Source organism: Channa argus, chromosome 13, assembly GCF_033026475.1.
Source record: "Channa argus isolate prfri chromosome 13, Channa argus male v1.0, whole genome shotgun sequence".
NCBI classification, from domain to species: Eukaryota; Metazoa; Chordata; class Actinopteri; order Anabantiformes; family Channidae; genus Channa; species Channa argus.
Genome location: NC_090209.1, coordinates 18,828,702 through 18,845,187, shown reverse-complemented (window position 1 = coordinate 18,845,187; position 16,486 = coordinate 18,828,702). Strand labels below are relative to the sequence as shown.

The 16,486-nt window shown below is 40.1% G+C and overlaps 2 protein-coding genes across 4 annotated transcripts in view; both read left to right on the top strand.

Annotated features, from left to right (window-relative positions):
* Nucleotides 1–4,574, top strand: part of LOC137138980 (helicase ARIP4-like) — a 59,997-nt gene extending 55,423 nt beyond the window's left edge. For all 3 annotated transcript variants that reach the window (XM_067525575.1, XM_067525577.1, XM_067525576.1), the window contains 2 exons: nucleotides 241–336; nucleotides 544–4,574. In XM_067525575.1, coding sequence (XP_067381676.1) covers nucleotides 241–336; nucleotides 544–1,655 — 1,208 coding nt within the window. In that variant the 3' untranslated portion in view covers nucleotides 1,656–4,574. The remainder of the gene's footprint in view (nucleotides 1–240; nucleotides 337–543) is intronic.
* A 1,205-nt stretch (nucleotides 4,575–5,779) lies between these two features.
* tmem115 (transmembrane protein 115) lies at nucleotides 5,780–15,553 on the top strand. Its single transcript, XM_067525578.1, has 4 exons — nucleotides 5,780–5,930; nucleotides 6,603–7,287; nucleotides 9,148–9,512; nucleotides 11,531–15,553. The coding sequence occupies exons 2-4, from the start codon at nucleotides 6,796–6,798 to the stop codon at nucleotides 11,832–11,834; spliced, it is 1,161 nt and encodes a 386-aa protein (XP_067381679.1). The 5' UTR covers nucleotides 5,780–5,930; nucleotides 6,603–6,795; the 3' UTR covers nucleotides 11,835–15,553.
* Nucleotides 15,554–16,486: the final 933 nt, after the last annotated feature.

Sequence of the window (16,486 nt, the reverse complement as noted above, 5' to 3'; positions counted from 1 at the left end):
GTCAGTAAAATGCTAAAAGAAAAATTGGGGGAAAAAACATTAAGCTTCACTGAGGCAGGTTTACATTTACATTTAGTCATTTAGCAAACGTTTTTATCAAAAGTGACTTACAAGTGAGGTACAAGGCAGCAAGAATCTAAGTTACGGAGAAAACATCAGAGCAAAGTCCTATCAGAAAAGTGTTTACATTTCACATTTACTGATCCGATGTAAACGAATCATTTTCTTAATCTGTTTTAGGGACTTACATCAGGACATCGGATGGTCGAATCTTTGCCATCAGAGCAGCTAATAAGGCCAAGGCTGCAGAGGAGAGTGCTACAGCGCCACCCAAAGGTGAGAATATTCTTGATCAGTACTAAGGTAAAAGCTGCTTGTTCATATCAACCACCAAGACAAATTTCTCCTATGGGAGACAGATAAAGAGACCTAACCTAACCTCCATAGTCAGGAGATGAAGGAAATGCAAGTAAATATAGCCTGTGTAAAAGCTTTGATTTTTTTTCTTGATAAGAAATTAATCCCCCATTTCCCTAATGTTAGACTCACAGGTTCCTCCAGAAGACATTTCAACCAGTGGCAATATTGGTTGCCTGTCACCTGACAAGAAGCACCAGGTGCCCTTCAACTCTGTGCCCCGTCCTCTTTCTCCTGACAGTCCAGAGATCATCAACGAGTTGCAGCACTACACATGTGGCATGGGAGCTGGCTCTGCCCCAGCCTCTGGAGCTCAGCCAGAGAGGACGGCAGAGAGCAACGTGAACAGCTTGCCTTCACCCAAATTGGTTCAGACCAATGGCAGCAGTGGGACCGGTTTTCCCAGTGGAAGTATTAGCCACCATGATCCACCTGTGACTAGTGTAATCCAGCCCAACATGGATGCAATGGCCGCCCAAGACCTGCGGACAGGCTCCAAACGCAAAGCCTCCAGCCCGTCTTTGGATGAGCGGCCTCACAAGCAACCTCCTGCCAGCAAACACTCCTCAGCCCCGGTGGCCTCACAAGGCTTCTCCTTCACTGGCAGCTATGGCCTGCCACCTCTGGGCCTCAGCCCCGCCATGTTGGGAGGGTCACTGGGGCACTCACTCTTCATGGGGGGAGGTTCGCCTTACTTCCAGCCCCCCCACACTCAGCTGGGGGATCCCAGCTACATGTACCCAGATCTGTTTGGCTTGGGTGGAGCCAGCACAGCCCCCATATCCTCTTCTTCCACCTCACTGACGACAACCACCACTATTGCCGTCACATCTTCTTCCTCATCATCATCTTCTGCAAAAGTCAAAGCTGCCAGTTCAGTCCCAGGGGCCCTGCCACCATTCATGCTGAGCCCCAGCATGGCAGGCATGGCTGGGATGCTCCCACCAGGATTCCCCCTCTCTTACAGCCAGTCTCTGGCTAGCCTCTACACAGGGGCGATGCTCCCTGGCGGGCTGCCGGGTCCAGCTGCCACACCCGGTCCGGCCGGAGCTAGCTTCCTGTCCCAGTACCCCCTCGTTGCCACCTCCAGCTCCTCCTCCTCTTCTCCTTCCTCTTTCTCCCCTTCGGCACGGCCTGAGGGCCTCAGGGGCTCGGTGTTAGTGAATGGAAGTAACATTAGCAGCGCCAGCAGCACAGATGATGATGATGATGATGTAATTGAGGTGGGGGGGCAGTGACCGATGAAAGATGTGGTTGCTTAAGTGAGCTTGATTCAGTTTCATAATTATCAAAATAGAATGACACCCTAGTTGCCATTGTGCCGGCTTCAAATTGCCTGGAGCCAAGAACACGAAGCAAATGGACAAAAAAAACAAAAGACAGTAAAAGTGAGGATGACTGAGCACCCGTTTAAGTCGCTACTGCCTTGGAGAAACGGTATGAATGAAGAGTGACCACAGACACAGAGTGACAAATCTTTAACCCGAGTATTTGAAGATGTAACCTGAGGAAGAAAAGAGCTCCAGAGGGGTGAAGGAAATACAGAGCTGGGCTTCCAGGTTTTTTTAATCCAATATTGTCAATGACATACAAATCACTGGACCTAGTACTGCTGTGGGGCCAGCTGTGACCACAATGGCCACTAGATGTACTGTCGACCTTAGAGATTCTAGTTCTGCAGCTTTGCTAAATGTTAAGACTCTTTTGCTTTTTTCCAGCTAATTAAAATGATGGTTTTAGAAAGGAGTTGCATATAAAAACAAAAAGGTTTCATAATAATGTTAGCTGGTAGTAACGTTTAATATCAGTAACTGAAATCTTATTGTCACTTGTTGAATATTGCCACTGAATAGTTCTTAAAATGATAAAAGAAAAGGGTTAAAAGATCAAACCAGACGTTTTAGAAAGCATTTTGATTGAATATAACTAATTCACTGCCAGGACAGGGTTATTGTGAGTTCTTTAAGGGAAAACAAATGAAACATCTTGAATTACTGAAGAAGCAGTTGGGGCTTGTTGAGGATAAAGATAATTACTAAGACCTTAAAACTCTACTGAAAGAATGTATGCTTAATCAAATGCCTTTAAACCAGGCCTTTTTCGGAAAAGACTCCTTCTGTTTAGGCATCAGATATGGGAGGATCTGACTTTTTCTCTCTTTTTTTGCGTGTTTTTTATATTTATGTGATCTCTTTAACTTTTTAAAGAAATGCATTGCCTAAAATCAGCCAGGTGAAAATGAGAAAAAAACTGTGTACTCAATGAGGTGTCCTCCTTGTAGCGGAGAAACAACCAACAGAAAATGCCTTTTTGCCTCCATCTTTCTGAATGTTAACTGTGAGAGCGGAGAGGTAAGGGGAGACAGACTCTGAATCTCACCCACAGTCTTACTGTAGCCTAGCCGAAAACGATGCAAAACACTCACTCAAGCCTATATATGTGTTCTTACAAACCCCAGAAAAAAATGAGCCTGCAGAATTTTAGTTTCACTTGTGTCATTGCTGTGTTTGTATCTGTGTTTTGTTTTTTTAAATAGAAATTTGTGTTACTCTGACACAGATTCCATTGTTGCTCTGCTGCTTCTCTCTCTTGCTTGTGTCATTTTGTAAACAGAGGTCATTGTTAAACCAAACCTTTATTTTATTATTATTATTATTTTTACAAAAGTCTTGTAGCTTTGCCAAAAACGAGAAGTACACAAACACATCAGCAACCTCTATCACAGAGTGTCCTGAATAAAAAGAGACCAAATAACGTCAACACTTTAGAGCAGAATTCTCCACCACAGCAACCCACTCACTCCACAGCATCCTCACAGCCACAGTTGACAAGCACACATCCATCTGTTCGTATGACCCTGCAGGTAACACTGTACACTGTAAAAGAGACACAAATCTGTATAAGTCTGTAGACTGATTGAATGCTGGGAAAGCTTCATTGTGCGACCCAATACCCTTTAGATTAAGCATAATTCATCATTCTGCTGTTCCTGCTGATCAAACTAAACAATCTGTTGGGCACTGTCCTTGTGTGGCAAGTCTCCTCCTCTAAAATGGCTTCAGCAAGAGCTTTGACAACTTCCAGCTTTTTTGTTGGAAACAAAACTCAACATCGTCAAGCAAAGCCTAAGCATTTCCTGGTTTTCCTTTCTCTTCCATACATTTGTTCTTCATACTGAAATTGTTAGTTTACTTATTGTTGGATTTTGTTTTCTTCTCTTTTTACAATGTTTGAATTTACCAAATTAATTTATTTATGACTGCATATTTATTCCTTTGTATTTTTTGTACAGTGTTATTTGGTTTTCATTTTTTGTTGCTTTTATCTCTTTTGTAAAACATTTTTTAATGGTCATGTTTTTACTATAGGTGGATTTTTTTTTTTTTTATAGCCAGTCTGACCCAGGACATGTGAACTTGTGCAGAACTTGCATGTGGACCAACCAATGAGTGCAATATTGTGCACATTAACATCCAGGACAGCATCTTCAAGATTGTGTAAATGTCTAATCCCATTTACAATAACTCTTTGACTAGTTTGATTAAGAGTAAAAAGAGAATGTCAGGGAAATACTAATATTAACTGTGATGAGCACAGATTTCGTCAGTATACACACATTTCTTTATTATTTTATCTTAATAACACGAGCCATTTGTGGGCATGTAAATGAAGCTCATTCGCAAGTGATGGGTCAGAACCGAGGCAGTCCAGTCACTCATCAGTTGAAAAGGAAAAAGAATTGATATAAAGTGCTTTTATCTTCTGTTTTGTTTTTGTCTTCATTACCATATCATCAGAAAATGTCCACCTTTGTCATCCCTTTGATGGCAAACAAACAGGTTTTCACAGAGTTGAGATTTTTAGTTGTCATGTCAGCATGTGCTGCACCAACTAACTGCTCTTTTATTTTACATCTTTCTACTTGAATTTTCATATTTATTTAAATGAATCGACTTGATCGGACAAGCAGAGTCAACTGATCTGATTTCCATTTTTGCCGAGGAGACGATTAAAGCTGCTGTCTTTGAGGATTGGCGCTAGTCAAAGCCTGTTGTGTAGTTTATTGATAATGTGTATGACCTTGGATTTCTTTTAGATCCTTTTTTGTGTTCTTTTTTTGAAGTTTGTAAATAAACTGAAACGTGTTCTAAATAACACTTTTAAGTCTTTTTTTATATATATATTTATCATTAGTAGCAGGAGATGTAGGACATATCCTCACACTCACAAACACGCAACCAAGCTCATGTGGCGTTAGGAACAACTGTACACTCCTTCCAAGTAGAAGTTGCAGTTTTAATAATGAAAAGAATATGATTTGCTCTTAACTACAGCCCTCTGAAAATGCATTTTTAGTACTGTAATGTACAGTGAGGCCTAAAGTAAGACATTAGAATTATACTTTATAAAACAAACTTCACAAGTAGAAAATAAAACAATAATCTATGTCAAATGTCTGTTCTTTTACTTGTCTTTGAGATGTCCATTTTAATTCTTTTGGTGGTATATTTCTCTCCCTTTTTAAATACATAAATACGTGATGTCTGTGAACATCCATTATTTTAAAGAAAAACTATCAATTATGGCTGCCCTTTTAGAAATTTTACACTAAAATGAATAGTTGAATGGAATTGTTATCTATTGCTGATTATTTGTACTCAAACTACAGATGTGAGTTTGATCAATAGTGTTGCTTTCAGCAGAATAAGTAAAATTAAATGTTTGAAATGATAACTTTAAATTAATCATAATGTATGTAGTGCCCAAGTTACATGCAAAGTATGAGAGTGCTTAATTTTAAAAGCTGCACAATATGCACAACGGAAATCTTTTAGATCTTTATTTTTAATTAAAAGTGATGTCAATTATTCTTATTTCAGTGTTTTGTACATTGCGGTCAAGGTTGTTGTTTGTCAGTGATCCTTGTTCCATGTTTCATCATTCCAACCTATTTGGGATTGTGTGCTGAGATCTCTGTTTCACTTTTTTCTTCCTTCTTTGTAAAATAGTAATGAGAGCACGGTTTGGTTAAGGCAACACCTAAAGGAACAGCTTGTACAGAGATTATGTGCACAATAACTAACACCTTATCAAAAAGTAAAAAAATAATGAGGTAGCGTGTGGCCCAATATCTCAAAAATAATAAACTATTTCCTTACTACCACAGTGTAGTACGTAAATAGTATATCGTTAGAATATGGTTATTATAAGTTACACTACAAACTAGAGAAACTATATTATTAAAGATGTATGTAGCCTATTATGGATATATAATTGGGCCCCAGTGATCGTCAAAGTAGCTACTTCTTGTGAACTCGGTTTCCCAGCGTCCCTCGGTGTTGTTACGTGTTGTACGTGTCCACGCTTTTCCGCCGTCTGTTGATGACGGTGGCAGCCAGCGCAGGTCAGTGGTGTAACTGGGAGGAGGAGTGCCTGCCAGGAAAATATAATTTTCTCCGGCGACTTGTTCTGTAAAGACAGACGAACTATAAAATAAACGAATGAAGCCCAAGGTAGTATGAAAACCCTGTCAACAACAACTACGCAAATTGACGCTAGTTCAGATACGTTTCTAACATTGTTTTGAAGGCCTGTTGTTAGCTTAGGGAAATCCTCGGACTAGCCCGGTAGACGCTGGGCCGAGGGAGCGTTTATGACCGTATGTTAGCTTGATCGATATATATTTACTCACGCTAGCTGCTGTTTTTTATAATGAAACGAAGACGTAACCTCGTCTGCACCATTGTGGCAGATACAAACCACCGTTACTTAAGACGCTTTCCGTCTGGCAGCTAGCTAGAATTAGCTCTCCTGTGTTTACAAGCTAACTCAGTCGAGATCATCTTGAGAAGTTTGCATTTACGTGTATTTGCTTTGGTCAGCATTTGCATATTTGAGTTCTACTACCTGCCCAGTAGCTGATGCTTGTCTACGCTGGCTGAAGTTCGACAGCTTGGCAGCTAGATCAAAGGTGTCCTAGCTAAGGTTATCACATCTTCAGGCTTATCGACTGCAACTTGTTGGAGTGCTAGAAGCAGCCGAGTTACTTTGCCTCCACTCTTTTAACTTTACAGAAAGTTAGATAAGTTGTAAATTCATTCTGATTTAAAGTACAAACGTCAACAGATTTTAACAAAAAGTACAGAGTTGACTACTAAAGCTTTCTTTACCTATTTGATACACAGTGTCCCGGATGAAGGGTCACAGAGAAGTGTGGGCTTTGACGCTGTCTGGACTCACAGGTGTCACCTGTTCTCCTTGGCATTGTTAGTCTCACACCAGCATCCAGCATCTGCTGCACTAGAATCATAGCAGATCTGCTGTTTTGCTCTGTTGAGCTGATTTGCTGAAGGAGGATCCTCTTCAGAACAGAACACAATGAATCGTTACCTGCCAGTGGCGCGACAGCACTTCCTGGCTGCCCTTGCCAGCACCAGTGTGGTGGTAAAAACTATAAGTGCTGTGGTGGTTCTCCTCTATCTCTTGTCTTGGGCCGTAGACACTCCGTACGCACTGGGTGTGACCCCAGGTTACCTCTTTCCTCCAAACTTCTGGGTGTGGACGCTGGTGACCCATGGGGTGGTGGAGCAGCATGTCTGGGGCGTGGCAGCCAATGTGGGGACAGTTATGGCCTGCGGACGCCTGCTGGAGCCCCTGTGGGGGGCTCTGGAGCTCCTGATCTTTTTCGCAGTGGTTAATGTGTCTGCAGGCCTCCTCGCAGGCCTCTCCTACCTCCTCACTTATGTGGCCACCTTTGATCTGGACTTCCTGTTTGCTGTGCGTATCCATGGAGTTGCTGGGTTCCTAGGAGGGGTCCTGGTGGCACTGAAGCAGACCATGGGAGATACTACGGTGCTCAGAGTGCCACAGGTGAGGCTAATAAATAATGACAGTAATTTCTGCTCTGCATAGTGGAACTAAATATGCTCCAGTTTGGAGCCTGTAATTCATACAGAGAACAAAACCAGGGAGATATGACACGGCATACTTCTATTTAGAATGTATATTTTACAAGAATGTAAACAGTACTGGACCGATGGTAAACTCTAGCCCTTACGGTATGTACATCATGGCCAGCACATGCCCAGGATGGACCAGCCACATTCACAAAATAGATTAAAATGTACCTTGTTTTAATTGTATTTTTAAACATACCCGGTAAATGGAAATTGGTTTGCACTTATATAGCGCTTTTCCATCTATTGGTACTGAAAGCGCTTTACACTGCTTCTCATAATCTCACTCATAATCACTCACACACCAATGGGGGAGCTGCAATGCAGCTGGCCAACACTCACCAGGAGCAACTAAGTTGGGGTTCAGTGTCTTGCTCAAAGACCACTGTATCTCCTGCGCCAAAATTGCCCCTTAAAAAAAAAAGAGAGAGAGAGCACCAATGCAGCAGTCACAAAATGTGTTTACAGTATCATTAAATTGAACAGTATGCATGAAAATTAGAAGATTACATTTAATCAATGATGAAAATCTTACCTGGTTTTGCTTGAGGTACACAGTACATGTTACTTAGCATAAATTAAGAAGCCATTTGCATCAGCCGTTGAGGCTCTAAATGTTAACGTTTGTAGCTACGGGGAAACTGAGTTTTAGATTATTTTGTTTTAGGTTAATATTCTGGTTAAGGGTTAATTGCTCAAACAAGTTTAAACAAATACAACCAGCACCAGATGTGTCCAGGGATTTCACAAAAGTCAATAACATCTTGGAAAATTAGTTTTTATGTTACACATAGTTCTCCGACGTCTGAAAGACACATTAAAAGATATAATACCGAATTAACAACTCTGCATATTACTGCAGACTTCCCAGCTTCTTGAATTCAAATTAATTTTCATTTAGTTTTCACCATTATTGTGTGGTTGGGTAATAAATACTAATCATTTGGTGAGCATACACACATGGGGCAATCAGGTTATTGTGACCTACAATAAAAAGATCAATGGCTTTTGGCTCGTCCCTTCAGGGGTCGCCACAGCGAAATGTGTTCTGCTCGTTGATTTGACATGAGTTTATTTACGCCGGATGATCTTCCTGCCGCAACCCTCCCATTTTTTTTATCCTGGCTCAGGACCGGCACCAAGGTGGCCCTTGGTGGCTGGGCGGGGCCACACTTGGTGGGGTGGAATTCGAATCCACGGCCTTCTGCATCCCAACCCAATGCTCTACCCCTGATCCACCAGACCCCCCTTATTGTGACATACAATGATCTTGCTATTTAATTAAAGCTGTATAAACCAGTGGTATTTAGGCCAGTTGCTGCTCTACTTTGCATGCATACTTTGTGATTCTCTTCTAAATTTGGATTACAGTGTGATCTGTTAATTTTCATTTTATGATTTGATCTGATGTGGTGTACAAAAAAGGGTTTACTTCTTAGCCGATGCAAACATTAGCTACATATGCCTATAAAACTACAAGGTCACACTGCTGTCTGACTTTTTAAGTGCTTTTTCTCAGTTTCGTATAAAACATCCTTCTCATCTCAGCTCGGCAGTTTAGGAGATGTTCTTCAAAATGCTGGTAGATTTTGCCAGTGGTCTGGTCACCCTGGCATGTAGCCACCTATTGTTTGGTGTTCCCATTCCTGAATCTAGATGACTTGAGTAAAATGTGGGAACTGGCAGCCACGGTGCTCCATAAACAAACTGGTTGATGTCTTTTAGCCTGGTCGATTTCATTTACAAGAACTAAACTCTCCGCTTTTGATTTCAGGTGAGACTCAAAGCAGCTCCAGCTTTAGTCGTCCTCCTTCTGGCCTTACTGCGCCTCTCAGGGCTGCTCGACAGCTCTGCCCCCCTGGCTGCATACAGCTATGGCGCTCTGTCTGGCTGGGTCTATCTTCGCTTCTACCAGAGGCACAGCCGGGGCCGTGGGGACATGTCGGACCACTTTGCATTTGCAAGTTTCTTTCCTGAGGCGTTGCAGCCAGCTGTGGGTTTGCTGGCAGGGCTGATCCACTCTGCTCTTGTGAAGATGAAGGTGTGCAGAAAGATGGTGAAGAGATACGATGTAGGAGCACCCTCATCCATCACCATTAGTCTGCCGGGGACAGACCCACAGGACGCTGAGAGGAGGAGGTGAGACAGAGCAAAGAAGGAGTTAAATACCTACATAAATACTGTGCATTCCTACACACAGATCTGATACTCACTTTTGATGGATCAGTTAGGCTTGTCACGTTAAATCCCTTTAATAAAGGGAATTTCTCAATGCTTCCAGGTGGTCAACAGGACTAAGTCACAAAACGCTTCAACACCACTGCTCCCTAAACAGAATAAGCCGAAAGGACGGAAAAAAAATGTCCAATTGCCATTTAAACCCTATGTTGGTTAGCCTGTACACCCTTATCCTAACCTTAAACCATCTCATCACAGTTTAGTTTTAGATTTGCACGCCACAAGAACACAGACACACACACACAGAAACACAGTTACCTATGCACCTGACAAGACACAGTGTTGTTCATAGTTTATTTATTCTGGGAAGGCATGTCGAGCCTTTTTCAGTTAATCTTCAAACAGCTCACACATGTTCTAAAACTCATTTCCTCTTTCACACTCAGTAAAACACCTACTTTCAAGCTCAGATTATGATTTCTCCAGCACCCATGTTTGACAGACACACTTACAAGCTGTCCTACAGAGTTAGTTTCAGATAGATGGCTTTGTCCATGCACAATAACTGCAAGGTTTTCAGAAAAGTTTCATGCAGTGCATCCTGTCAGTATTTGTTGTTTTCTCAGTATAAGTTTTCACCCCACAAAATAGATTTCTGCTTCATAAGTTCATAGGACTTTCTTGCATGTCACAGTGTTGTCTTGATCATTGACAAGGAAACATGCAAACACTTTCCAGTCATCCACAAGTCTTCTTCAAAAGGCTCCTTGGCCTCTTGTGTTTACAGTCTTTTTTTTTTTTTTTAAATGAAACCAACTACTGCCAATTACATTTGTTTTTCTCTGACATAATTTAGATTTTTCTTACCCTGCTAATTGGCATCTTTACTTGCATTGCCATGGGACAGACCACTCCTCCTCAATCTAAATAGTAGCTCTCTGGCGTATGTGTGAGCTATTTTGTGTATGAACTAACATAGAAACTTACACAACATACACTCCACCACCGTGCTGCCCATTTTAAAATATATTTCTACTAAAACCTTTTGAAGTCAGTGTAAATACCTTTCACACATTGTTCTGTCTATATTAATGTTAACCAGCTCAATTCCTGACATTTGGCTCCCTAATGTATCTTAACCATTTTTATAAATTTTACACTGTGTTGAAACAGAGTATAAAGTACAGTAAAATCTGCAACTGCCCCAATACTTCTTGCTCTAGATTAGAAGTCTTACTGAAAATTAAATTAAAATTATTGTAAAATATGGCCTTTGCTTTTCACCTCTATTCAGGTTAGGTTCAATGAATACTCACAAAATTGCACATTTGTAGCTACTTAAATCTTTCACTTGGTGCGATTGCTTTTCTACCCATTAAGTGATCAGGTTTCATTATATTCCCTCTGCATCAGTACTCATCTTCCAGTTAGTAGAATACGTAATACTGAAGGGGGTGTAATTCTTCCTCCCACTACGAGGAAACACCAACCAGCATCAGATATGGCAGTCATATGAATGAAACTAAGCTCTCTGTTACATGCTGGTTATTGAGACAAAAGCTGAATGTGTCATGTTAAAATTTCAATGGTAAAATGACACATTAACATGTCCATCCTAATTATTATTATTATAAATTATTTTAAATGATTATGTAGGACATATAAGCAGGTAATTATAATTTGTATTGCAGTTTTTTCATTAATGGTTTAGTTTAACATCAGGGCAGCATTGGCCGATTACACAAACTACAAAGCTCAAATACCTTTCCAGTTAAACCATTAATATATTTTGTGAAAAATAACAAAGCATTTATGACTTGTACATCTTATTTTAACTAGGGCACTTTGTTTGCATTACATATGGATAACTACCTACCCTAAATGTGTTAATGTTGCCAGCAAAATTCTCATCTTGTAATCCACCTGGTTAGTCAACGGTATTTACTGTTGGTATTGATGACATTTCTCTATCCCTGCAGACAACTTGCCCTCAAAGCTCTGAATGAGCGTCTAAAGCGTGTGGAGGACCAGTCCGCCTGGCCCAGCATGGATGATGAAGAAGATGATGACGACGATGAGGTCAGAACCAGCACAATGCCGCTCCTCCCAGGTGGGCGTGACCACTCCTCCGTGCCGAGACCAGCAGGGGCACCCATCGGCGCCTCCCTCTCCTCCACCTCCTCATCCTCAATATCACAGAGCGGCGGAGTTCCACCCACAGGTGGAGCACAACACCCAGAGTCCAGCATTATCAGCTTTGAGGATGCACCTTCTAGATCGTAACAAATAGAACGCACGTGTACAGATACGCACGCTCTGTTTGGTGTCACTGGCAAGTATACTAGTGAATTCAGCATGACCGACATGGCTGGTATACCATTATATTCAGTGACAGTGATTTGGCATAGACTTGACATGATACACAACAAACACACAAATATCTTTGACCAGTTCATACACACAGCCGTGCGCTCACAAACACTGTTAATGTCATTGTGAAGCCCAAAGGGGTGGTATCTGTTCAGAGCTTTCAGTTCAGACTTGTGGGTTATACATGCTCAGTGTAGTTGGGCGAATTGGATACGTAATTATTCTCTTCCTTTTTGCATAAAACCGAAAGTCAACCAGAAATGCTGTCTGGACTTGATCCCAACTTGCAGAGCTCTGTCTACTGCTTCATGTGTCTTCTTTCTCTTGCTTTCTAAATAAATAACAAAATGGGTGTACAATATTCTTTTTGTAAGTAAATTTTCAGAGCAGCTGTAGTTGTTCTTTGGTTGCCTGCTCCAGGAAAGCCGTCAATGACAGAGACTCATGCCAAGTCCTTGATTCTTGATGAAAGGGTCACCCTACGCGCACTGGTTTGATCAGCATTGAAAAATGGCTGCAAGTGACTTGCTTTTGGTTCACTGGTTTGAAATATGTAACCAGGTGAGTAACGGAGGAAGTATGAAAAGTACACATCCCCCGTGCTGGACCACAGGAACAAAGTTATTGCAGGTGTGTCCTGCTGATGAACGAGAATACAAAACTTCAAGATTTGAAGGAAAACCCGGTGAAAGAATTTTCTGGACCAGGTTCATTTCCCAACTGGTGTCTCTCTAGAACAGCAGACAGAGAAATGGAATGTGTATTTTTTTTTTTTTTTGTTTGTTTTTTTTTTTTAATTCCCCCAGTTTGTTGCCCAGTGGAGTTTTTTTTGTTCATCACTTAACAAAATGAAAAAGAATGAACATTTCTGTGCACTAATAATGGCGTTACACCCACATATATCTGCAAATGATGGTTATGATTCATCTTGTTTTACGAGTTATAAGTTGATTAAATCTAGTAGGTTTTAAATCCATTGTTTTACACTTCCACTAATGCTACTTGAATCAGGAAGTGGTCACTGTCTATGGAGGCTGTATTAGTCATCTGGTACCATTGCAAGTGCAGAGAAGCGATCCGGTGCAGGGAAACGGTGGGAAATAATCCTGTTTAGACACTGCAGAGAGTTAAATGACAGCGATGTGTAATATTGTGAACTCAGGTGTTGTTTCTGTGACATGAAACTTTGCCCTGATTTGTTGTGTCGCAGACAGTAACTGAGGATTAATGACTTCATAGACAGATGGTGTCTATGTTGATCAGTCACAGTTTTCCTAGTCCCGACCTTTCATTTATAGAATCACAGTGCCAAGCTGTGTGTATTGGGGCATAATTTTGGCAGAGTTTGATTGTTTCATGTAAAATGTTTCATAAATTTTGTGGAGATGAAGAGGTGGTTGATTGATTCACTTTGTGGAGCGTCATCACATTATATGTCATATTTTATTATGTTAACTAGCAAAATATTAACTTCCTAATTTCCCACCTGTCCTTGTTGATTTAAGTCAGTTGTCGCTATTAAATCATGTCATATGCTGTAATTGCAGTGATGCCAAACTGAAACATTATTTTTGAACTTTTGATGACAAGGTTGAAAATATCTCCAACTGAAATAAGGTTTTTGTCAAAACCTTCTCTCCTTCACCTGTCCACCAATGAATAGTGGCCTGTGATTTGCAAAAACAACATGGCGCTTTACAATGGACACAGTAGACCTAAAGCGACAGTAGAGATTTTCAATGTTTTATTCTGACTACTATGTGGGGAAAAATAGTGGACTTTAGCTAAAAGGCTTAGTGTCTGGAGTTTAATTTGGTAAAGAAAGAACATTACAGAATTGGGGTGATTTGAATCTTGTCAAATGCATAAATAGTTGTGATATTTCAAGCTGTGCACGTGTAAGGATTTAGAAATGATATCCAGGGGTCTATCGTGAGACCAGTTTTGGAAAAAGCGCTCCTAAGACAGCATTAACCCTACCTGATGAATTGAAAGCAACACACTACTTGTTTGTTACTTTTTAGCTTAAATAACAAATTTATCCCCCTGGACTCTGCCAGGTTAATGTTCTATTCCGTAAGCCTGTTCCAGGTAATACATGATCAAATACTGCAAATTCAGATTTAAATATTAAGGTTTGACTCTTGAAGTACAAACAATAAGAAACAGTTGCTTTTTACCTGATATAAGGGAAGTGATAAGCCATATTAGTGTGAAGAAAGTCTGTGTGTTTTTCTTCGTTCCTTCTGCTCATTTCACTGTGCTTTTATTTTCTCAAGCAGATATTCACGCTGGATGAGTGGGGCCATTATTTAATATGAATTAATGTTAGTGTTTACAGAAAGGAATGGACACAGAAATGAGAGACAGCATCTTTCAGAGCATTGAGACGATTCACATTCTAAGAGAAGAGTTTCAGCTGCAGTCAAATGTGTAAAATGTCAAACTGCTTTCTATCATGAAAGGTGTTCAGACTATAAAATGGAAGAAAAGTGTCAACAATCCTGTACATACAGATGGTAAGAGCACTTTCACAGTTTTTTAGTTTCGTTCTCATACAATTTTACATCAGTATATTAAGGAAATGGCATTGAGGTGGTTTTTTGCCAGTTATTCCCAGAACAGCTTGCATCATGTAAAAATCAGCAGTGGAGCAGCCCTTATTCTATCATGTCTGCAGACAACTGAAGTTTAGTAATATGGTGAGGGGGAGTAATTTGATCTGTAAAAAAGCGTAGGAACGTTGTAGTTGGCAGTCTGAGGTTGCAGCGTGACCCTGGATAATCTGATTTTCAGCTAAACATCCACTCTCCAATCTTTTATTATTATTGTTTTCCCAAACTAAAGCTGTAAGTAGACGTAAGAGCTGCAATTGCAGTTTGGTGACATTTTTCATAAGAGTTTTTTTTGTTTTGTTTTTTGCTGTATGTGAGTAACTCTTTTATAGAAGATTCACCATAGGCAGACCTGTCTTTGTAAGTAAAGCGATTTCTCAGTTTTACCCAGACAAATAGATTTTCTTTAGTGGGTTTAATGTCTAAGTGGTTAACGAACAGGCCAGAAATCACATTTTTTGATGGTAACAGGTTTGCCTTTGTGATCCGGCATAATTTACATTTTATTGTAAGCAGGAAATTTTAAATTGTCTCTAAAAATTTGAAAAACACCATCTTCATTTGCAGGTATAAATGGATTAATAGGAGTGCCTCATATGTTTCTAGCAGTTTTTCTTGGATTATGAGAAGTAAGATGGTAAAATTACATATTCTGGTATCTTGCCTGCCCCTTTGTGTGGCAACTATTTGCCTAAAAATATTATTTGATGGGTTGTTCTACTCTCCGTGACGTGTTGATGAAAGATAATTTGTAACCTAAAATGGATGACAAATTTTAGATGATATTGGTCTGTTTTAGAATGTTGGCAAAAGTGTTCATTTGCAATTTTAAAAATAGTTTTCACTATTATAATTTTCCTTATCTGCCCGTTTTTGCACCAACAGATCTCATTGACACTAAAGACAGTCTCTCTCTCTCTCTCTCTATTCTGTGGCTGTTGCACAGATCTTTCTGTTTTGGTTTTCAGATATTTTCTTTATCTCAATATGAAATAAAAGACAATTGTATGAAATTAATTCTGAGTCACTGTTGTGTTAATGATAAGGTATTTTCTGTTAAATAAATAAATAAATAAATTGTTTCTGAGGCTCACACATAGGATAACAAGCTACTAAGTGAAAGTCCTATAATACATTGGCCAAATGTTCTGTCAAAGTAGAAAGCGGTGCATATAAAAGAAATTAAGTTAAATTAAATATCCTGGTTAGTTATCATTTGGTCCTTTTCAAAAGTAAATATACTATTAAACAATATGAATTGTCTTATTGATTATAGAATATTCTAACAAGTATTAAAAAGATATTCAATTACATACTGATATTTGGACTTTTCATTAGTGACAGTGTTTCTCTTGCAGTTGTGCTTCTTCCCCTCTGTCTCTCTATCTGTACCTTTCTGCAGGTATCCCCGGATTTGAAGCTGGTTATAGTCTACGGATATAGTCTTGACATCATTTTGTAAAGTGCCTTGAGATGACTATGTTGTGACTTGTCCTATAGAAATAAAGTTTAACTGAAGTTGAATTGACATCTTCCTCCGACTCTAGTTGTTTACCTAACCTAACCGCCAGGTGGAGCAGTGCGTACGGAGCACTAGGATTTAAACACCTGTAAAAGTAGTTGCGGCGTCAAAGTTGGCAACGCAGTAACTGGCTCAATTAACCCCAATTGAGGGAATTGTAGAATTTGCTCAGGTCTCTGGCTCTTTTATCTTGGTGGGGTCATAGCCCCAGCATTTATTTTACCCTGGATCAGTAGCACATGATATGCTATCATTTCTTTAGCCAGAAGCCTAAATTATCTAATTAGGTGTTTAACACATACTACTGGTACTTGAAACAAGAGTCAATTTTATTGCCACACAGATTAAGAAAAGGTAAACAGCCCGTAATTAGAAAGCTTAGTGATAGTGGGTTTAAAAACGGAATCCTTTGCTGTTAGACTTAAACA

Bases quoted from the DNA above. Each gene is read 5' to 3' on its own strand.
- tmem115 (XM_067525578.1), top strand. From the start codon at position 6,796: ATGAATCGTTACCTGCCAGTGGCGCGACAGCACTTCCTGGCTGCCCTT. The intron at 7,288-9,147 runs GTGAGGCTAATA...TTTTGATTTCAG, and splicing joins CGGTGCTCAGAGTGCCACAG to GTGAGACTCAAAGCAGCTCC. The intron at 9,513-11,530 runs GTGAGACAGAGC...CTATCCCTGCAG, and splicing joins CAGGACGCTGAGAGGAGGAG to ACAACTTGCCCTCAAAGCTC.